The sequence below is a fragment of the Cherax quadricarinatus genome, chromosome 37 (assembly GCF_038502225.1).
Source record: "Cherax quadricarinatus isolate ZL_2023a chromosome 37, ASM3850222v1, whole genome shotgun sequence".
Classification (NCBI taxonomy): Eukaryota; Metazoa; Arthropoda; class Malacostraca; order Decapoda; family Parastacidae; genus Cherax; species Cherax quadricarinatus.
Window position 1 is genome coordinate 24,652,782 of NC_091328.1, and position 24,362 is coordinate 24,677,143.

Below are 24,362 nucleotides of genomic sequence, written 5' to 3' on the forward strand. Positions count from 1 at the left end.
ACCATAACAGTTACCTCAATGTCGTTGTCTAAACCTCAACGCATGAAGAGGCCTCCTCCTAATCTGTTACCGTCCTTGACACCGTAAGTAGTGTCGTTGCCGTAACATCAGCCACTGTTATGGTTTCCACCTGTGCCCTGTTGATACTGCGTTAACGTGAGCCATTACCATGGCTTCTACCTGATTACTTCACTAGATTTATCCTCTACATTATCATTTAACATTGCTCCGAGAGGTGTTGCCAAGTACGTATGAGCTCCTTGTTAAGACGTGTTAAAATGTTCATTCTAAAGCTGAACTAGACTCCAGTTGGCAGTTAATTTTTATTGTTTCTTTAACATTTCAGAATATATGAATATTTAAACAGCAGCCACCCAGGGAGGTACTACAGTCCTGCCAAATGAGTGAGAAAAGGAAAATTGTAATTGTTTTTCACAATGGTAGGATTACGTGTCTTAAAAACGCAAGATAACAGGTACATCTTGCTATTTCTACTTACACTTTGGTCACACTGCACACGCATGTACATGTATATGTATATACACCCATCGGAGTTTTTCTCTGTTTTCGTAATAGTTCTCGTTCTTATTTATTTTATTTTCATCTCAATGGGGAAGAGGAAAGGAATCCTGGCATAAGCCATGTGTGTCGTAAGAGGCGACTAAAATGCCGGGAGCAAGAGCCTAGTAACCCTTTCTCTTGCATAGATTATTAAATATAAGAGGACAATTTGATAAAGTTGAGATGTCTGAATGATCGTAGGTGTAGTGTCAGTGATATGCATGAAAAGATGTACATCCTGGCTCTAAGCAAAATAAAACAGAATGGGGTAGGAGAGTTTTAGTGGGGAGAAATAAGTGAAATTACGTCAGGGGTATCAGAGAGAGTAAGACCTAAGGAAGAAGTAGCAATAATATTGAAGGATCAGTTATGGAAGGAAATGAAGGAATATTATTGAATAAATTCAAGGATTATGTGAATTAAAGTAAGGGTCAGACGCGAAGAGTAAGTTATACTAACTGTTTATTTCCCAGCAAAGTAAAAAGAGTTAGAGAAGAAAGATTATGGGAGATGTTGAGTGTTTAGGAAGTTTTGAACTAAGTGAGAGAGTAGTTGTGGTAGGGATCCTGAATGCTACAGTGGGGAAAACAGTGGTAGAGGGCCTATTCGGTAAGTGTGGAATATTAACTGAAAATTATAATGAGGTACTTTCGAATGATCATTGTTTAGAAAGGGGTTTAGTAATAGGTAGTATATATTTTGAGGAAAAGTGGATAAAAGAGTATACGAGACATGACTATAGGACGTAATGACAATAGTCTGCTGGACTATGTATGGGTGCATAACATGTTGATGGGTAGACTTCTGAAAGTGGATGTTTAAAGAGGAGCAACAGATGTTAGAGTGTGTTAGAGGGTGCAGTGTTAGAGGGTGTTAGAGGGTGGAGCAAAGGTTTGTGGGATATAGGAGAGTGAGTGTGGGTGGGAAGAGGAGCAATTGGTGGAGTGATGAGGAAAAGGGAGGGGTAAGGCTGAAAACGTTAAGATACGAGAGGTTTTAACAAAGCAGAAGTGATGTAAGGAGGTAGGTAGAGTATATGGAGAGAAACAGAGGTTACCAGAGCGTTCAGGGAGAGAGACGGTGGGTGGTTTTGTCAAAAAATTTTGCTGAGAATATGAAAAAGTTTTGGAGAATAATAGGTTGAGAAAGCCTAGGGAACTAATGGATATGACTAACTACAGAACATGAGAGCTATTAGCTGGGGAGCTGGAGGTACTGGGAAGATGGCGAAGAAGAAAAAGTGAAAGTGATTTCATGCATTGGGTCAGGGAGGTATAACATCCTTTAAGAGTGAGGAAGAGCTAGATGTTAGTGAAGGGGAAAAGTGTGAGGTATTAGGTAAAACTGAAGGAGGTAAAACATCTAGGGTTCATGGGTAGAGACAGAAATGTTAAAAGGATGTGGGAATATATTTTAGTAGTTGGTACTTTCGTTCAGTAAATGTATAAATGAGGGTAAGGTGTCTAGGGTTTGGCAAGGTGTGTACATAGCACCTTATATAAAGGAAAGGGAGATAAAAAACAATGGGATTAAACATAAGAAAATAAGTATCTTGAGAATACAAGGTAAATTGTATTATAAATTTATTATTGTAAGAATTAAAAGCAATACAGAGAGCAGGATCGCATATGGACAAGGCTGAACAAAAGGTATGGAATGAGTAGATCAAATGTATTTAGATAAAGATTAGGAAGTTTGTGATATATTCGTGAGTTTCAAAAAGGTATACGATAGAGTGGATAGAGGAGCAATGTGGTAGATGTTGCTAGTGAATGGAATACGTGGTAGGATACGGATAGCAGTTCAGAGTTTTCAAGAGGATAGTGAGGCTCAGGTTAGGGTAAATAGGAGAGAGAAAGATTATTTTGAAGTAAAAACATGACATAGACAGGGAAGCGTGATGTCACCATTGTTGTTTAACATATTTATATATGGGGTTGTAAAAGAAATAAATGTTAGAGCATTGGGGAGAAGTGAAGGATTAACATGTTCAGGGAAATAGGAGTTGTGACAGTTGCTGTTTGCCGATAACACTGTGCTTTTGGTAGATTTTGAAGAGAAATTGCTATGGTTGGTGGATGAAATTGAAAGTAAACGTACAAAAGAGGAAGGCGATGAGGTTAACAAACGAGTTAGGTAATGGAACATTGGATATCAGATTGGAAGGAGGAAGTAAGGAAGAAGTGAATATATTTAAATTTTTGGGACTGTCGGTGGATGGGTCTATGAAAGATAAAGTGAACCAAAAAACTGATGAAAGGAAAAATGTGGGTAGTGCACTGAGGCATCTGTTATCCTTGAAGACAAAAAGGGGAATGAATAAGAGTATAATGGTACCAACACTCTTATAAGGGTGTGAAGCAAGAAATGTGAATGATCAACGAAAAGAAGACTGGAGGTAGAGATGCCGTGTCTGAGGGCAATGAGTGATGTTAATATTATGGTGGAGTTACTAAGAGTATATATAATCCAGAGGACTGAGGAGGGGTTGTTGAGGTGGCTTCGACATTAGAGTGGATGTAACAACATAGGATGGCTTAGAGGAAGTATAAACCTGTGAATGGAAGGAAAGTGGGGTACAAGTCACCCTTCTGTGTGATGAGCTGTGACAGCCAGCAGGTGTCTATGAAGGGATTTGAAGAGCTGTTGGAGTGTGAGCAATGAAATATTTGTAAAAGAATTCAGGGAAACCGGTTAACAGGACATGAATCCTGTAGCTGGTAGATACAATCCATGATGCACTCTGAAGGAAACATGGGGATATTTGCAGTTTTGGCGAGGCATCTGAACAGTAGCAGCGGCACGCCTCTCACAAAACTGTGATAGAGTGAATGATGGTGAAAGTATGTTTAATTTTCCGGGACACCCTATCTCAATGGGAAACGGCCAGTATATTAAAAAAATTGAGTGACTAGCAGGGGATCGAACCCGCGATATTTTAACTAACATCTCTCTCTCCTGGGAATCCCGCTAAAATGCACGACGTCTTAGTCCACAGCACCACTATGATTCAGATATCAATAACTCTGTGAGTACACTGGGTTTGCCACTCCTGATGCTAGCATACGTACATGCACATGTACCCAAGCACACGCACACACACACGCACACACACACACAAACACACACACACACAAACACACACACACACACACACACACACACACACACACACACACACACACACACACACACAGAGGCATATTTAAGAAAATATTTGGCGAATAGTGTACTGAAGTCGGGATACCTCGAACATTGCTCTGCTCCTGTAGTTACATATAGGGGAGAGGCTGAGAAGCAATTTGAGAAGGACACAAGAGGAAAAGCCACGATGGAGCCAATACTTCTTCTCAGCCACATCAGAAGAAACAACACAAGGGACCAGGTAATTCTACTATAGAAGTAAGAGGAACAGCACACTTGTAACGACAAAGAAGTCTGTAAAGTGTTCAGCGAACGATTTAAAGAAATGTTCTCAGTGGAAATGGGCAATACCAGAGGCCAAGAGCAATGGATAAACCAATAGTAATGGAAACCATATACACAGCAGGGTAACAGTTAAACTTTTTAGTGAGCTGGATACATCAATGGCATTAAGACCTGAAAAAGTTGTCGAGAGGAACCAGAAGCACTGTGTAAACTACTAGCTAGGGTCTGCAACTAGTCAGTGGATACTGGGCAGTTGTCAGATTTCCAAGAGACAGTGAAGAGAGTTAAAACATGAATAATTTAGCTAAAGGACAGTATCTCTGACATGAATACCTAATTAAGTAATGAAGATAATCAGAAGTAGTGATAGAGCACTTGGAAGGAAGTTACTTCATAAGCAGTAATCAGCACGGGTTTAGAGATGGCAAATATTGTCTTACTAACCTGCTGGAAATCTATGATAAAATGACAGAAGTAAGAATGGAGAGTGAGGGATGGGTAGTTTGCATATTCTTGGACTACCAGAAGGCATTTGATACTGTGCTTCACCTAGGACAAAAATTTGAGGTGCAGGCAGGAATAATCTGGAATATATCTTGGTAGATCAAAGAGTACCTTAGTGAAAGGAAGCATAGTGATTACCCGAGAAGAAATGACAGAATGGGGAAGAGTGACAAGCGGGGTTCTCTGAGGATCGGTGTTAGGACCAATACGGTAATTTAAATGTGTAAATGACATACCAAATGGGATGAAGCAGATGTATCTCTATTTGCTGAAGGTTACAAATAGCTCTTGACAAACTGCAAGACTCGTCCGATAAGTAGATGCTTAAATTTAACCTCAGCATATGCGATGATGATCAGACAGGAAGAACAATCACCGAGTAGAGTTATGCTACAGAGATTGCAGACCTTTCTGTGTGCTCACCTAGGGGTGAGCACACTGCCAAGCATATCACAGAAGACACAAAACAACTGAATAACAAATGGTAAATCAAAGAGTAGTTTTCAGGAATGTTGACAAATTCATTTAAGACCCTCAGTGTAGCATATGTCAGGGCCATCTTAGAATACACGACACCAACATGGGACTCACACCTGATAAAGCATCTTAAGAAACTGGACAAAGTGCAGAGGTATGCAAAGAGACTAGTCCCAAAGTTAAGGGGTATGAACTATGAGGAGAGACTTAAGGAACTGAACTAATTCAGATTCAGGAAGGATATAAGAAAGCACTTGTTTAGTAACAGAGTTGTGGATGAGTGGAACAAACTCCCGCGTACCGCCATAGAAGCTAAGAGGTTGTGTAGCTTTAAACATAGGTTAAATAAATACATCAGTGGGTGTGGGTAGGTGTGAGTTGGACCTGGCTAGCTTGTGCTAATAGGTCTGATGCCGTGCCCCTTCCATAAGTGGATGTAACTTGACTTGACTAAGTAGGTCATTGGTTTAAGCAGGGAGGTGAATTGAACCTGCCTCGCATGGTCTAGTAGGCCTCCTGCAGTGTTCCTTCTTTCTTATGCTCTTAAAGATTTCATTCAGAATTTTGTTGTCAATAAAGTGGTCATCTCCTGGATTCCACAAAGTCACGCACATCACCAAGGTTACTAAAATTTAATATATGAATTCAACATACCATCTTTCAAAATACATTTGACAGCAAGTGTTGTCAAAAGACATACAACAGTTTTCTATGCTTTTACCCACAATTCAACTCATTATTCAAGATTGTATTCTGGAGCAGAGTAATAAAAAATATCACTGTGAGCCACTTCACTCTCCTCTAGCTTGCAGTAAACGAACGGCTCCTCAATGACCTATCAAAGCGTATGCTCATTAAGAATGTTTCTACCCACTGGAATAGCACTTTGTGTTAGATGGGAAATGTGAACAAAAAAAAACACATTGCAATGTATTCCTACCATCATCCATCACATGACTGAAGTAAATAAAAGCATGTTTTCTAGATCTCTTGCTTGCTAAAATAATTCAAAAAAAACAAATGTACGTCTTAGTGAAAGAAATTCTTTGGTCTCAGAAATACTAATTCAAGTACAATATTTGAAACATTTCATCAACAAAGTTTTTTAGTGATCCATGATTTTCACGCTTGGGTAACACGATCATCTGTCCAAGTCTCACTGTTAACTAGAGGTTCGAGAGCTACAACACTGACTACGATACTACGATACTAAGCACATATCTAGATCCTCCATATAAGAATAAGTTCTTCAGTGTCAATGCAGCAGGTGAGTCATGAAAACAACTAATGTTGACGATGTTGAGAATGAACTGAAACTCAGGAGGAAATTCAACAGCTCAAGAACTCAGAGAATGTAACTGGTTTGTTAGCAGCATAAAGCAGTACTGAATATAATGTAGAATCTCTAGATGATATAACAAGGATTGAAACACTTGACTGGCTTGATTTTGATAGATATCGTGAAGAAATTGTAACTATCATTCCCAACAACATCACGTCACAAACATCAGCTTTGGGATCCTTTTCCAAATCATAAAAGCAATATCTGAGTGCAAGTGTGCAGGCATTTGTGCTTCTATGTTTGATAGGTGACGAATACCTGAACGACAAGAAAACTGACACCTGCCACACTCTGGAAAAAAAAATCTCAAAAAAATATATTAATTCACAATGTCTTTAAACAACTTAATATTTTATTTAAACCTTATTTTTCAATAAGAGTGAATATAAAAGGTAGGAACTATTTTGAATTTTTCTTTAACATTGCACTTTTTTCGGTCACATGAAGTGTTATAATATTTGCACTTTTTATACCATATAAGTTCAGTGATACGGCACTGTTAATTATGTTTCACGAGCTTCATTTATGTATCAGCACACGGTTCAGGCATTCAACTCTGCATTGGAAACAAACCTAGAAAATCACCCGCCTTGTAGACTGATAAAACTTGGAGAATATTGACAGCCTAGTGCAGGAAAACCGTCCCTGACGAACACTGCTAAAATTATTTACATCAGGTGAACTCGGCCAATGAGATGCGATATGGACCAGTTATGTCATAGGTGAAGCTGCTCCCAGAAGCCTTCCCATTGGTCAGAAGTGAACACTTAGCAGCGAGAAGCGCCGAGCCTTCCACCACGGCGCTCAAGAAAAACATAAATTTAGGTACTAATATTCTAGTATTTGCCCACCTGAGGACTTCAATTTCTGATGCCACTACAGTCTTAAAAACCTCTCCTTTTAAAAACCACCTCAATCTGAAGTTTTCATTATCTTTAGGACTTCTCTTGGCTCGATAGGCAGAGGACTCGCCTCACACACTGGGTTTCCGTGGTTCAGTCCCTGGCATGGGTGGATACACTGAGTATGTATCCTTATACCTGCTGTCCCTGATCACCTAGCAGTGTGGGTGTTAAACGACTAGTGTGGGTCGCATTATGAGTACAAGAATGAAGGACCACAACAGAAATGAGACAGTCCTAGATGACTCACTGACTCTTGGATTATCCTGGATGGCTAACCATCCCGTTTAAGAATTCGAACAAATCTTATCTAATCTTATCTGTATAATATCACATCTGATATTAATGTCAATACGCAGTCTTGAGAGACCGCTTCCTTCGAGTGGCGCTTTCGGGTACACTCACCCACTCGCTACCATATGAGTGCACAAAAGCTATATATGTAGAGGCACTCACCCTTAAGGCCACCGCCATCTGAGGCCACCACTTGGATCTGATACTCTGGTGTAGTTTCGCGATCCAGGCAGCAGAGAGCCGTCATCACTAGACCAGTATGAGGCTCCATACTGAAGAGCGCCTCTCCTGATCGCTCATCAATCACGTTCTTCTCAATGGAGTAAGAGAGCCTAGCGTTGGTGCCCTCGGTGTCGTCGTCAGCATCCCAGGCAGAGATCATCAACACAGACACTCCTGCCAAGAACATGATATTATAATTTGAGCCATTATTAAAGTAATTAGGAACTCATACACACACACACACACACACACACACACACACACACACACACACACACATACAAACACATATACACACACACACACACACACACACACACACACACACACACACACACACACAAACACACACACACAAACACACACACACACCCACACACACACACACACACACACACACACACACACACACACACATACACACACACACACACACACACACATCAGGGCCTTCTATACCAGTCACAGACGATGGGGCTGTAGGGATTCAGGAAAGATGAGTATAGGAAGAGCAATCGTGAAGCCTGCAGTCAATGCATGAGACAAGACTTATGCAGAGACTAACAGTCAACTACAGTGGCAGGGAACAGCTGAGCAGGGAAGACAGTCCACTGAGCATAGGGGCTGCAGCAAGGGCAGGGGTTGAAGGCAGGAACATCTCGATGGAAGGAGATAAAACACCTCAGAGGGCACAAAGGGACACAGTGGGAGGAGGAGAGGGAGCAGTCAGTGTTTGTCTACGGGCTCCAAGAAGGAGACGGCCTGTCAAAGTAGTCTTCAAGGCAGAATCAGCTCGAACTAGGGTCCTGCAGGAGAAAGCACGACTGAGGGACAGATCAGAGTACCAGAGTGTGTACTTCGATCGCGACAGAACACAGGAGGAAAGGACGAGACTGAGAGAGAGGGTACAAAAACGAAAGGAGAAACGGGAGGCATCGATGAGGACGAGCAGAACCCAGACTCAGGTGGAAGGACAAATACACCCTACAGAGACACCCACAGAAGGACTCCAACCACAACAACCCCGAAGCAACTGAACAACCTCAACCAAAACCCACACACTGTTCCCTCTGCCCCCACCTCCCTACCACAAACCCCACCCACACTGTGAAAACCCCAATGCAGCTGAACAATCTCAACCAACACCCACACACTGTTCCCTCTGCCTCCACCCCCCACATCACAAACCCCACTGCCACAGCAGCTCCCTACGGGCACTCTTCCCTCACGCACCCCAACAAAAATCCCACCCACACCACAAACCCTCGTAACCCCCCAAGGGCTCCCACCCCCCAACCCCAATATTCTCCCAGGTCCAACGTGAAGGTGTGGTACACAAACGCAGATGGAATAGCAAATAAATACGAGGAATGGCAGGAAAGAATCAACGAGAAGTCCCCGGACATCATAGCAGTCACAGAAACGAAACTCACTGAGACAATAACAGTGGCAGTCTTCCCACCGGGATATCAGATCCTGAGGAAAGATAGAAATAGTGGAGGGGGAGGAGGGGTTGCACTGCTCATAAAAAACCGATAGAGTTTCGAGGAAATGGAGGGCATGCACGAGATTGGAGAAAGGGACTACATAGCAGGCACAATTCAATCTGGGAAACATAAGGTAGTCATTGCTGTGATGTATAACCCACCACAGAACTGCAGGAGGCCAAGAGAGGAATATGATGAGAACAACAGAGCGATGGTGGACACACTGGCTGAGGTGGCACAAAGAGCTCAAACGTGCAGAGCAAAGTTACTGGTTATGGGTGATTTCAACCACAGAGAGATCGATTGGGAAAACCTGGAACCTCATGGGGGCCCCGAAACATGGAGAGCCAAGATGATGGATGTGGTACTGGAAAACCTCATGCATCAACAAATCAAAGACACTACCAAAGAGCGAGGGGAGGATGAACCAGCAAGACTGGACGTTGTGTTCACCCTGAGTAGCTCAGACATTGATGACATCACATATGAGAGGCCCCTCGGAGCTAGTGACCACGTAGTCCTGAGTTATGATTACACAGTAGAGTTACAGGTGGAAAGGGTAACAGGAGTCGAATGGGAAAAGCCAAACTATAAAAGGGGACACTACACACGCATGAGGAACTTCCTGCGGGAGGTGCAGTGGGACAGAGAAATGGTAGGAAAGACAGTAAATGAAATGATGGAGTATGTAACAAAAAAATGCAAGAAGGCAGAGGAAAGGTTCGTTCCCAAGGGCAACAGAAACAATGGGAAGACCAAAGTGAGTCCTTGGTATACCCAAAGGTGCAGGGAGGCAAAAACTAAGTGCATTAGAGAATGGAAGAAGTATAGAAGGCAAAGGACCCAGGAAAACAAGGAGATCAGACTAAGAGCCAGAAACGAATTTGAACAGATGAGGAGGGAGGCCCAGCGACAGTACGAAAATGACAGCATCAAAAGCCAAGTCTGACCCGAAACTGCTGTTTAGCCACATTAGGAGAAAGACGACAGTCAAAAACCAGGTGATCAGGCTGAGGAAAGAAGGTGGGGAACTCACAAGAAAAGATTAAGAGGTATGCGAGGAGCTCAACAGGAGATTTAAGGAAGTATTCACAGAGGAGACAGGAAGGACTCTGGGAAGACAGGACAGAGGGAGACACCAACAGGGAATATACCAACAGGTGCTGGTCGATATGCACACAACTGAGGAGGAGGTGAAGAAGCTGCTAAGTGACCTTGATGCAGCAAAGGCAATGGGACCGGACATCTCTCCGTGGGTCATCAGGGAGGGAGCAGATATACTGTGTGTGCCATTAACCACAATCTTCAACACATCCCTTGAAACTGGGCAACTACCTGGCGTATGGAAGACCGCAAATGTAGTTCCCATTTTTAAAAAAGGAGACAGAAAAGAGGCACTAAATTACAGACCAGTGTCACTGACCTGTATAGTATGCAAAGGAAGGAGAGTGGTAGAGCACCTGGAACAGAATAAGATTATAAACGATAATCAGCACGGATTCATGGAAGGCAAATTCTGTGTCACAAACCTTCTGGAGATTTATGACAAAGTTACTGAAGTAAGACACGAGAGAGAGGGGTGGGTTGATTGCATTTTCTTGGACTACAAGAAGGCCTTCGACACAGTTCCTCACAAGAGACTAGTGCAGAAACTAGAGGATCAGGCGAATGTAACAGGAAGGGCACTGCAATGGATCAGAAAATACCTGACAGGGAGGCAACAACGAGTCATGGTACGGGATGAGGTATCACAGTGGGCACCTGTGACGAGCGGGGTCCCACAGGGGTCGGTCCTAGGACCAGTGCTATTTCTGGTATATGTGAATGACATGATGGAAGGGATAGACTCAGAGGTGTCCCTGTTAGCAGATGGTGTGAAGTTAATGAGGAGAATTAAATCAGATGATGACCAGGCAGAACTACAAAGAGACCTGGACAGGCTGGACATGTGGCCCAGCAACTGGTTTCTTGAATTCAACCCTGCCAAGTGCAAAGTCATGAAGATCGGAGAAGGGCAAAGAAGACCGCAGACAGAGTATAGACTAGGTGGCCAAGGATTGCAAACCTCGCTCAAGGAGAAAGATCTTGGGGTGACCATAACACCGAGCATGTCTCCGGAGGCACACATCAACCAAGTAACTGCTGCAGCATACGGGCGCCTGGCAAACATGAGAATAGCGTTCCGATACCTTAGTAAGGAATCGTTCAAGACACTGTGCACTGTGTACATCAGGCCTATACTGGAGTATGCAGCTCCAGTTTGGAACCCACACCTGGGCAAACACATCCAGAAATTAGAGAAAGTGCAAAGGTTTGCAACAAGGCTAGTTCCGGAGCTCAGGGGTATGTCCTACGAAGAAAGGTTGAGGGAAATCGGACTGACGACATTGGAGGACAGGCGGGTCAGGGGAGACATGATAACGACATACAAAATACTGCGTGGAATAGATAAGGTAGACAGAGACAGGTTGTTCCAGATAGGGGACACAGAAACAAGGGGTCACAATTGGAAGCTGAAGACACAAACGAGTCATAGGGATGTTAGGAAGTATTTCTTCAGTCATAGAGTCGTCAGGAAGTCGAATAGCATAAACAAGTGATGTAGTGGAGGCAGGAAGCATACATAGCTTTAAGACGAGGTATGACAAAGCTCTGGAAGCAGAGAGAGGACCTAGTAGCGATCAGTGAAGAGGCGGGGCCAGGAGCTGTGTCTCGATCGCTGCAACCACAATTAGGTGACACAATTAGGTGAGTACACACAAACACACGCACACACTCACATACACATACGACTTCGCATACACACAACAGGCCTAGTGTCTAATAGACATGTGCCTAGGACAAAATGGTAACTAACACACACATCCTCTCCCTCTCTCCCTCCTTTTGCCTTCCTTCTTTTCCTTTTACCCTCTCTTCCCTTACTCCTTTATCCTTCCCCCCACCCTTCTCCCCCTCTGCTTGTCTCCACATTCCACTCTCTATCCCTCTCCCCCCTCCCTACATCCCTTCCCCTCTCCCTCCCTCCAACAAACACCTAAGCAGATACACACACACACACACTCTCTCTCTCTCTCTCTCACACGAACACACATCACAAATGACCACATGAAACCCCATACGTTTCTCTTTCTGTGGTGACCAAAATAAAATAAAATAAAATAAAATGGGTTGCCAAAGAACAGGAGTGAGAACCAGGGGACTGGTGGATGAGCCTTGGATGGAAGATTGGGAGACAGAGCTCATGAAAAGAGAAGACTGGGGAAGGAAGCAATAAGAGCTTAACTAGAAAATGGAGGAGAGGATAGCTGCAAAGAGCAAGAAATGGGAGCTATAAGCCAAAGTGGCACAAGCTAAGATACAGAGCTTAGAAGAAGAACTAAAAAATCTGAATCAATCCAAAGAATTTAAGAACGGTTCGGGCATGATATCAGGAACTGCTTCATTAGATCCAAATGAAGGGACTGTAGGGACCCAAGGATGTATACTGTATGCGGAGGCCCTGGCAAACCACTGTGGAGCCTGGTAAAACATGAGGAGCACACCAGGATCAAATAAGGGAACTGAAGGAGCTAAGCTACATGCAGAGGCCCCTAACAGAAAACAGCAGTGCCCAGGATAAACTGAGACAGGAAAATGACAGACCACTGAGCACAGGGTCATCAGATAAAGAAAAGACTGAAGGAAGGAATGCTTCAATGGAGGGAACTAAATCGACTCAAGGGATGCAAAGGGAAGTGCAATTGGAGGATGAAAGAAAGAAGTCAGTTTTTGTTTATGGGTTCCAAGAAGTTGAATAGGAAACTTATGAAGCTAAATGATAGGAGGAGAAAAAAGCGATTGAATGTATCATGAAAGCAATAAGGAGAGGATGACATCACCCAGTTGACAAATTTTCTGAGTCTAAGTGTTATTCAAGGGAGAATTGGCTCAAAATACATTCCTGCAGGAGAAAACCTCTTCTAAGGAACTTAAGTCAGTACATCCCTTAGATGAGTATTGTATGAAAGAATCAAGGAGAAGTTCCCAGACATCATACCACTCACAGAAATGAAACTCACCAGGATGATAACAGACGCAAATCTTCCCATCTGGATATCAGATCCTAAGGAAAGACAGAGGGAGCAGAGAGAGGGGAGTTGCACTGCTTATTAAAAACTGATGCAGATTTGAGGAAATGGAAGGGATGGACGAAATGGGCGAGAAGGACTACACAGAAGGTACAGTTCAGTCTAGGGGACATAAGGTAGTCATTGCAGTGATATACAACCTGCCACAGAACTGCAGGAGGCCAAGAGAAGAATATGAAGAGAGCAATAGAACAATGGTGCTTACACAGATAATAATAATCATATCTTTATTTACTACAAGTAAATAAGTACATGTTATACAGGCCTAGCTGACACCAGTGACATACGACATATAGAAAGCCTTTTGTTATGCAGAGAATTTCGAGCAAATTAGGTCAGTTTTGTCCCAGGATGCGACCCACACCAGTAAACTAACTCCCAGGTACCCATTTCAATGATGGGGAACATAGACACCGGGTGAAAAGAAACACGCCCAGTGTTTCTACCCTCGTCAGGAATCGAACCCAGATCTTCGCCGTGTGAAGCGAGAGCTTTAGTCACTGCTGAGGTGGCCAAAAGAACTCACACAGGTGATTTCAATCACAAGGAAATTGGCTTGGAAAATGCGGAGCCACATAGAGGTCCTGAAACATGGAAAGCCAAGATAATGGATGTGGTACTGGAAAACCTCATGTATCAACATGTTAGGAACACTACCAAAGAGAGAAGTGAGGATGAACCAGCAAGACTGAACCTCGTATTCACCCTGAGCAATTCTGACATCAAGGATAACACATATGAAAAGCCCCTCGGAGCTAGTGAGAACGTGGTTCTGAGCTTTAAATACACAGAGTTACAAGTGGAGAATGTAACTGGAGTAGGATGGGAAAAGCCAAACTATAAATGAGGGGACTACATAGGCATGAGAAACTTCCTGCAGGAGGTTCAATCTGAAAGAGAACTGATGGGAAAATCAGTAAGCGAAATGATGGACTATGAGACAACAAAATGCAAGGAAGCAGAGGAAATGTTTGTTCCCAAGGGTAACATAAACAATGGGAAGACCAGAACGAGCCCTTGGTTTACCCGAAGATATAGGGATGCAAAAACTAGATGCGCTAGATAGAATGGAAAAAGTACAGAAGGAAAAGGTTGCAGGAAAATAGAGATTAGCTGAAGAGCCAGAAACGAATATGCATGGATAAGGAGGGAGACCCAGTGACAGTACAATAACGAAATAGCATTGAAAGTTATGTCTGACCCGAAGCTGTTGCATACCCACATTAGGGGGAAAACAACAGTCAAAGACCAGGTAATTAGGCTGAGGAAAGGAGGTGGGGAGTTCACAAGAAACAACCAAGAAGTATGTGAGGAGCTCAACATGAGATTTAAGGATGTATTTGCAGTGGAGACAGAAAGAACTCTAGAAAGTCGGAATAGGGGGGTGCACCAACATGGGATATGCCATCAAGTGCTGCATGAAATACACACAACCAAGGAAGAGGTGAAGCAGCTGCTAAGTGAACTTGATATCTCAAAGGCAGTGGGACTGGACAATATCTGTCCGTGGGTCCTTAGAAAGGGAACTGAGATGCTGTGTGTGCCACTAACAACAATTTTCAACATATCCATAGAAACGGGGCAACTACCTAAGATATGGAAGACGGCAAATGTAGTCCCCATTTTTAAGAAAGCAGACAGACACGAGACACTAAAATATAGACAAGTGCCACTGACTTGTATAGTATGCAAAGTCATGGAGAAGATTATCAGGAGGGGAGTGGTGGAGCTTCTAGAATGGAACAAGCTCATAAACGACAACCAGTACGGATTCAGGGAAGGAAAATCCTATGTTTTATGAGAAGGTAACCGAAGTAAGACACAGGAGAGAAATGTGGATGAATGGTTCAGAGAACCGACACGTTGATAAATTAGACACATGTGCAACTCTTGGGTATCTTTATTGAAGAAACGTTTCGCCACACAATGGTTTCATCAGTCTATACAAAGGAGAATCGTGAAGAACAGGAGAAGAATGAGATAATCAGTCCCTCAACCTTGAGTCGATGTAGTCAGTCCATCAATCTTCAATAGAATACAGCATATGTGCCGAGTAGCAGCTTATAAACCGTAGGCAGGAGAGGAGCAACAGACGTTGGTGGTGTCACATTTGTTCATTGTGGAAGTAGGTCGTGCCCAAGGGTTAGGCAAGCGAAGAATTCCCAAGTATTAAGATCCCGTAAAGTTGCGGTGTCTGACAGGATGTAGATGAATGGTTCAGAGAACCGACATGTTGATAAATTAGACACATGTGCAACTCCTGGATATCTTTATTTGAGGAAACGTTTCGCCACATAGTGGCTTCATCAGTCCATACAAAGGAGAATCATGAAGAGCAGGAGAAGAATGAGGTAATCAGTCCCTCATCCTTGAACAAATGTGACACCAACTACGTCTGCTGCACCTCTCCTGCCTACGGTTTATAAGCTACTTCTCGGCACATATGCTGTATTCTATTGAAGATTGATGGACTGACTACATCGACTCAAGGTTGAGGGACTGATTACCTCATTCTTCTCCTGTTCTTCACGATTATCCTTTGTATAAACTGATGAAGCCATTGTGTGGCGAAACGTTTCCTCAGTAAAGATACCCAAGAGTTGCACATGTGTCTAATTTATCAGAGAGAAATGTGGGTAAATTGCATTTTTTTGAAATGCAAGAAGGCTCTCGACACAGTTCCTCACATGAGATTAGTGCAAAATCTAGAGGTTCAGGCACACATAACAGGAAGGGCACTGCAACTGATCAGAGAATACCTGACAGGGAGGTAACAATGAATCATGGTATGTGATGAGGTGTCAGAGTTGGCGTCTGTGACAAACGGGGTTCCACAGGGGTCAGTCCTAGGACCAGCACTATTTTTGGTATATAGGAACGGCATTATGGAAGGGATAGACTCAGAAGTGTTCCTGTTTGCAGATGGTGTGAATTTAATGAGGAGAATTAAATCGCATAAGGCTTAAGCAGGATTACAACGACTTGGACAGGCTGGAAGACTGGTCCAGTAACTGACTCCTTGAATTTAACCCCGCCAAATGCAAAGTATAAGTCAGACCCATACTGGAGTATGCAACACCAGTTTGGAACCCACAACGGGTGAAGCTCATTACAAAATTAGAGAAAGCGCAAAGGTTTGCAACATAGCTAGCTCCAGAGGTAAGGGAAATGCCCAACGAAGAAAGGTTAAGGGATATCGGTCTGACGATCCTGGAGGACAGGCGGGTTAGGGAAGACATGATAACGACATAGAAAATACTGCGAGGAATTGTCAAGGTGGACAGAGACAGGATGTTCCAGAGATGGGATACAGAAACAAGGGTCACATTTGGAAGTTGAAGACTCAGATGAGTCGAAAGGATGTTAGGAAGTATTTCTTTAGTCATAGAGTTGTCAGGAAATGTAAGAGTCTGGCAACTTACGTAGTGGCGGCAGGAACCATACATAGTTTTAAGACGAGGTATAATAAAGCTCAAGGAGCAGGGAGAGAGAGAGATCCTAGTAGGGATCAATGAAGAGGAGGAGTCAGGAGCTATGATTCGATTCCTGCAGCCACAACGAGGTGAGTACACACAATACGTGAGGTTTCAAGTAGGCAATAATAGCATCTTCATAGGATTTACAATTTATTATAGATTGCTGTCCTGAATGCATCATCAAAACATAAAAATAATATTAAAATGCCAAAATATCAAAATTTCATTCGAATCAATTTTTAAATTTAAGTCACTACACGAAAGTATGATTATCTATATTATATTAAATAACAATAAAATTAAATTTACGTTGTCTTTGTTTTGAACAAACACATTTTAAACTATTCAGAAAAATAATAATACAAAACCATGGTTGTTAAAAATTACAATAAATTTTACATTTTTGTTCGTAAAAATAATATAATATTTAAACAATGCAATCTGATCTTCCTTTATAAGATAAAATAGTACCATCAATATTGAGCATATAAAATTCGGGCTTAAATTCACTTGAACAGAATTCTTCGTAAAGGAGAATTCTCATTCATTCTTTAATGTCTTAATCACATTTCAGACTTCTGTGTATCGGAAAATCGGAAACCTACATTCACTGATCTATGCTTAAACTGCTGATTTTTTTTTTTTTTTGTTAATGTGATAAAATTTACTATTAGATTCTAAATCAATGGGAAGTTCTGATTACTTCACATTTGAAGTTCTCTGACTTGGAATTGTATTAGACAGCTACTTTCTGTCAGAATAATGATCATCTCTTACATAATATAAAGCAACTGAGAAAGCATATGGATCAGAATTTTAAGCCCATAAGTCAGTATTTAGCGATATTACGTATGTATAACTTCCTTAGTATGACTTGATAGTTTTACCAATAGAGAAAATATTCATCACAATTATTGGAACCTACACTGAAATCTGTCCTTACCAACTCCTTCAAAACCGATTCATACATAATATTTAAAGACAGAATTTTTTATGCTCAAATATTGAATATAGTTATAAATGTCCAAACTGTTCATAGTAGTGTCAGAATATTCCAGTAAAAATAAAGTCTTCCCTGAGCTTCATAAAGCTGAGGTGTTTGAATATGTGTGGATATAATGCAGATGATAAAAAAAATGATTGCTAAGGTAATGAACGAAAAGAAGATGGATTTCTTAGCTCTAAGTGAAACAAAGCTGAAGAGGGGTTGGAGAGTTTTTTTGTGGGGGAGGGAGAAATAGATGGGATTAGGTCAGGTGTATCTCAAAGATTTAGAGCTAAGGAAATAGTAACAATAATACTGAAGGATCAATTTTGGCAATAAGAAAGAGAAAATAAATATAGAAATTCAAGGATAATATGGAACAAAATAAGTATCGGGTGCAGAAAGTGAGTTATACAGTACTTGCACCTGCAGAAGAGAGGAGCGCTGAGGAGAGAGATTTGGGGAGGTGATCAGTGTTGAGGGACTTTTTAACCAAGTGAGAACAGTATTAACGAGGGACCTAAATTCCAGTGGGACCAAGTCTTGTAAAGGGCGTAGTAAGTAAGCTTGGGTTGCCAAGGGGCTTTTGACTGAACTTTGTATAGAAAGAGGTTGTGGCAATAGGAAATATATAGTTCAAGAAAAGAGGATAAATCATTATGAGTTATAATATAGGGAGTAATGATAACAATTTGTTGAACTATGTAATGGTTTATAAAAGACTGTTGGGTAGACATAAGGATATGCAAGTTTAAAGATCGACAACAGATATATCAGATCATTATTTAGTTGCAATTACAGCGAAAGTAAACAGGTGGAAATGTTAAGCATTTCAAATCTCATTCGTAGTTCATTGCATGTGGCATGATTTGATGAAATATCTTTGTACAAGCCTGGAGCTCTGGGATATGGGGAGTGACCCTCTAGCGTCGGGTAGGCACCCATACTTATCACGAGATTGGCAATGTGGCAAAGCACTATGTACTCTAATGCCGAGTTTGCATTATATATATATATATATATATATATATATATATATATATATATATATATATATATATATATATATATATATATTATATATATATATTATTGTACCCTTGAAACGAGGGGTATTGATCAATAACAACACTGCACTAGCCAAGGAGTCGAACCCACGCTGTTTTGGCCTGCCTCATGGTGACCGAAAACGCATGACGCTTTAGACCGTTAGACCACACAATCCTTAATAATGGCGCATCCAGCCAAGCTAAATGTTGTACCCACCATCGAAGGACATAAGGTGGTGTGTTTGTGTACTAGCTCAACAAGCAGTATATTATACTATTGTACCCACGGAACGAGTGGTATTGATCAATAACAACACTGCACTAGTGTTGTTATTATATATATGTATGCATATATATATATATATATATATATATATATATATATATATATATATATATATATATATATATATATATGCATATATATATATATATATATATATATATATATATATATATATATATATATATATATATATATATATATATATATATTTATTAGTTTATTAGTATTGATTATGTATTGGCGCATAAAAGGTTGATGGGTAGGCTCCAGGATGTACACGTTTACAGAGGGGCAACTGATATATCGGATCATTATTTAGTTGTAGCTACAGTTAGAGTAAGAGGTAGATGGAACAAGAGGAAAATGACAACAACAAATATGAGGGAGGTGAAAGTGCATAAACTAAGGGAGGAGGAAGTTCGGGTGAGAAAGCTGAATCAATGAAATCTATGGTCTACAGGAATATAATTGAATCATGTTTCATAAAAAAGCAGTTTTGAAGATAATATGAGTATTTTCTATGGTTTATATAAATTGGATTCATTTATAATTAATAAAATTTGGGAAGAATTGAATGATACATTAGATAAGCAATATTCTAGATGAATGGTTCAAAGAACCGACGCGTTGTTAAATTAGACACATGTGCAACTCTTGGATATCTTTATTTAGGAAACGTTTCGCCACACAGTGGCTTCATCAGTCCATACAAAGGATAAACTTGAAGAACAGGAGGAGAATGAGGTAATCAGTCCCTCAACCTTGAGACGAAGTGGTCAGTCCATATTGTAAACACCAGCTTGCTTCACTGGTGAAGGAAATGCAAGCCATATAACCTCTGCTGTCTTTTGTTTGTTCCACTGTTTATTATATTACAAGGTGTGCAGGCTGTATCTACACCTGTGTAGGTGCTCCACCTACACAGGGTGGTAGTGCTCCATCCTCGCGTGGTTGATGGTGCTTCACCAACACAGCATGGTATTGTTCCATCCACACAAGCGTGATGGTACTTCACTCAAATAGGGGGGTACTGCTATCTCCTCACAGGGTGGAAGTGCTCTAACTACACAGGGGTGATGGTGCTCCACCCACACAGGGTGGTAGTACTCCGCCGACACAGTGGTGGTGCTTCATATCACTCCTGTTCTCCTTACCGTATGTTCAATATTTCCTTCATTTACATCAATTTTATCACTCTCTGTTATTCACCGCATCCACAATGTTTTCCCTACATTTGTTGACATATTCTCCTCTTGCTCTTTCTTGCAGTATTTACACTGCTTAATAAACTACGTCAGCAGTGCTCCAGGGAAAACTACAATAAATTCTCTGTCATATGACCAGCATAAGTTCCTCACTTCATCAATCATGTTGAATGTTTCCCCTCTCTCTGTTTCTCTCTCTATCTCTCTCTCTGTTTTCTGGATACTCATAGTATTATGTGGACTGTCTATTTCTGGCTGAGTCTCAGTTTGTTGGACCTCCCCTCTGATACAGCGCAGACCCCGCTACTTAACGTCTCGTGTTACTTGTCCCCTTCCTGGCACGTCTCTTTGTTATCGTTCCCCGTGTTGCACTGTACTATGTCATGCTTCTCTTTTTGTGTTGTACATCCGCACGTGTTGTGCCTCCGTGTGTATTTCCTTCCCTTTGTGTTCGTGTTTTTCCTCACACCAATCTCTTCTACCCAATTACCTATAAGTTGTTTTCTGATCGGTCCTTCGCCCCTGCTTCTTGATGTGTTTTTTCTTCCTCACCCATACCTGCAGTCCCATCTGTATGTTTTACATGATACTACTGACTGTTCGCTGCGTGTCTTGATGTATGTTATGACCCTCTGATGCGTAGCTTCGAGTATATATATATATATATATATATATATATATATATATATATATATATATATATATATATATATATAGGATGGGGTCCACTTCTGGTGTAAATTGTGGGACCCATAGCCTCGGAGAAGTGGATAAAAAGGCTTCAAGGAAGAATATTTGGATTTCTTCCTGAAGCCGTTTGAATATTCCACTTTCCCTACCACCCCATCTTTTAATATATATTTTTTTTACCAATAGGAATATTTTATTACATAGTATGGTACAGAAGATTTAAGAGATACATTGTTGATATAAAGGTGGCATATACGGTACATGTTGTTAGTGTGTATCACCGATTATAAGGCGAAAATCTCATCCACCTCCTCAGAGCTGGGGCGTGTGCCCAAAATACAGCATGCATTACCCCTTTGAACAGCCAAACTGAGCCGCTGGAACAGAAAACTAGCTGCCCTGTGATCCCTAGTTACCCTGATGAGTCTTTTTCCCAGCTCCTTAAGGAATTTAGATGCACTCTTTCCCCATGAGCCAAGGGTCTCTGAGCCTATGGGAACAAACATGTAATGATGGGCATGTTCTCCATATTTTCTAGACTTCTGGGACTCCCTGAAGCTTGCATCTGCCCCTCCTTCCTCCCTGGTGTATTGGAGATAGGTATCAGCCAAGGTAGATGCCGACGTAAAGTCCCACACCACCTGCTTCCCATCTGTCCAGGCTTGAAGGGTGATACCATCTGGACGCTTCTGGCTGCCATCAGATCTGCATAGTTGGGGTGGCTCCCTTACTGCTGGGCATCCAGCTGTTGTGAGGCTCCTCTTGATAATGTTATTAACCTCCTCATGTTTGCAATCTTTCCCTCGGATTTACGACACACAAGACCATGGTACCCGAATCGGTCTGCTGCTTCACTGCCACAAATACACCTGTGTTCGGCGAGAATAGGGGCGGCAAGTCGAAGGGCAACACCGATGCGGATGGTCTGTGGGTCGAGGAGTGTGCCAAGGCTGGAGTTGGGAACAGCCAACAGAAAGTCCCCAGCATGAGGGGCTCTCACTGCCAGGAGGCGGGCTCTATCCTTCCCTGACACACTCTGAAGCATTGTTGAGGCTATATTTTCCACTATTGTACCATCCCAGTGTGATTGTTTGTAGTTGTTGGGGGGAGCAGGTCTGGTTTGAGAGCCCGTTAGATTATCCCAGATCATTGCTCCGTCAATGAATTTTTGGTCCTGGACTCCAATCTTGTCCCTAAGATGTTCAGGGAAAATCGCTGCTACAAGCTCTCTGGATGCAATACACTATGACAGAAAAGCAGGTAACGCAATCTGTGATGGCTTGCGGACACCAATGCCTCCTAGTCTGACTGGAAGTGTAGCTTGGTTCCACTGCCCGTCTTCTAGAGTAAGGTTAAGTACTTTCGTAAAAATCTGCCTCAGAATACTGTCATATTCGTGCAGTATAGGGTTACCATATGAAGGTGCACATCTTAGGAAATATGTCAACCTGGGCAGACTCAAGCACTTTGTGAGAAGGTACAAGGCATCGTGGGTGTCCAGATTGCCTATTCGTTGTTCCATTCTCCTTAACTCTTCCAATTTCTTCCTGAGAATTGTGTCAATGGCATTGTTTCCCAGAGGTGCTCCTAGCAAGACAATGGGGGCAATGATTGCTGCTCCTGGTAGTTTTGATCTCACTGCATTTATCACTTGTTGACTGACTTGAGATGATTTCACATTTGGATGGATTTAGGATGAGACTCATTTCCTGTCCCCGTGTCAATACCTGTGTAAGGTCATGTAGGAGGCACTCCTTTGTGTGTGTGTATATATATATATATATATATATATATATATATATATATATATATATATATATATATATATATATATTATTATCACACTGGCCGATTCCCACCAAGGCAGGGTGGCCCGAAAAAGAAAAACTTTCACCATCATTCACTCCATCACTGTCTTGCCAGAAGGGTGCTTTACACTACAGTTTTTAAACTGCAACATTAACACCCCTCTTTCAGAGTGCAGGCACTGTACTTCCCATCTCCAGGACTCAAGTCCCGCCTGCCGGTTTCCCTGAACCCCTTCATAAATGTTACTTTGCTCACACTCCAACAGCACGTCAAGTATTAAAAACCATTTGTCTCCATTCACTCCTATCAAACACGCTCACGCATGCCTGCTGGAAGTCCAAGCCCCTCGCACACAAAACCTCCTTTACCCCCTCCCTCCAACCTTTCCTAGGCCGACCCCTACCCCGCCTTCCTTCCACTACAGACTGATACACTCTTGAAGTCATTCTGTTTCGCTCCATTCTCTCTACATGTCCGAACCATCTCAACAACCCTTCCTCAGCCCTCTGGACAACAGTTCTGGTAATCCCGCACCTCCTCCTAACTTCCAAACTACGAATTCTCTGCATTATATTCACACCACACATTGCCCTCAGACATGACATCTCCACTGCCTCCAGCCTTCTCCTCGCTGCAACATTCATCACCCATGCTTCACACCCATATAAGAGCGTTGGTAAAACTATACTCTCATACATTCCCCTCTTTGCCTCCAAGGACAAAGTTCTTTGTCTCCACAGACTCCTAAGTGCACCACTCACCATTTTCCCCTCATCAATTCTATGATTCACCTCATCTTTCATAGACCCATCCGCTGACACGTCCACTCCCAAGTATCTGAATACATTCACCTCCTCCATACTCTCTCCTTCCAATCTGATATCCAATCTTTCATCACCTAATCTTTTTGTTATCCTCATAACCTTACTCTTCCCTGTATTCACTTTTAATTTTCTTCTTTTGCACACCCTACCAAATTCATCCACCAATCTCTGCAACTTCTCTTCAGAATCTCCCAAGAGCACCGTGTCATCAGCAAAGAGCAACTGTGACAACTCCCACTTTATGTGTGATTCTTTATCTTTTAACTCCACACCTCTTGCCTCTTGGCATTTACTTCTCTTACAACCCCATCTATAAATATATTAAACAACCACGGTGACATCACACATCCTTGTCTAAGGCCTACTTTTACTGGGAAATAATTTCCCTCTTTCCTACATACTCTAACTTGAGCCTCATTATCCTCGTAAAAACTCTTCACTGCTTTCAGTAACCTACCTCCTACACCATAGACCTGCAGCATCTGCCACATTGCACCCCTATCCACCCTGTCATACGCCTTTTCCAAATCCATAAATGCCACAAAGACCTCTTTAGCCTTATCTAAATACTGTTCACTTATATGTTTCACTGCAAACACCTGGTCCACACACCCCCTACCTTTCCTAATGCCTCCTTGTTCATCTGCTATCCTATTCTCCGTCTTACTCTTAATTCTTTCAATAATAACT

General features: G+C 41.9%; 1 protein-coding gene across 1 annotated transcript in view; it reads right to left on the reverse strand.

Moving 5' to 3' along the window:
- The window catches only part of LOC138853681 (putative neural-cadherin 2), a 197,148-nt gene that overhangs the window by 46,635 nt on the left and 126,151 nt on the right, over window positions 1-24,362 (reverse strand). Inside the window, exon 6 of the mRNA XM_070091743.1 lies at window positions 7,672-7,905. Coding sequence (XP_069947844.1) covers window positions 7,672-7,905 — 234 coding nt within the window. The remainder of the gene's footprint in view (window positions 1-7,671; window positions 7,906-24,362) is intronic.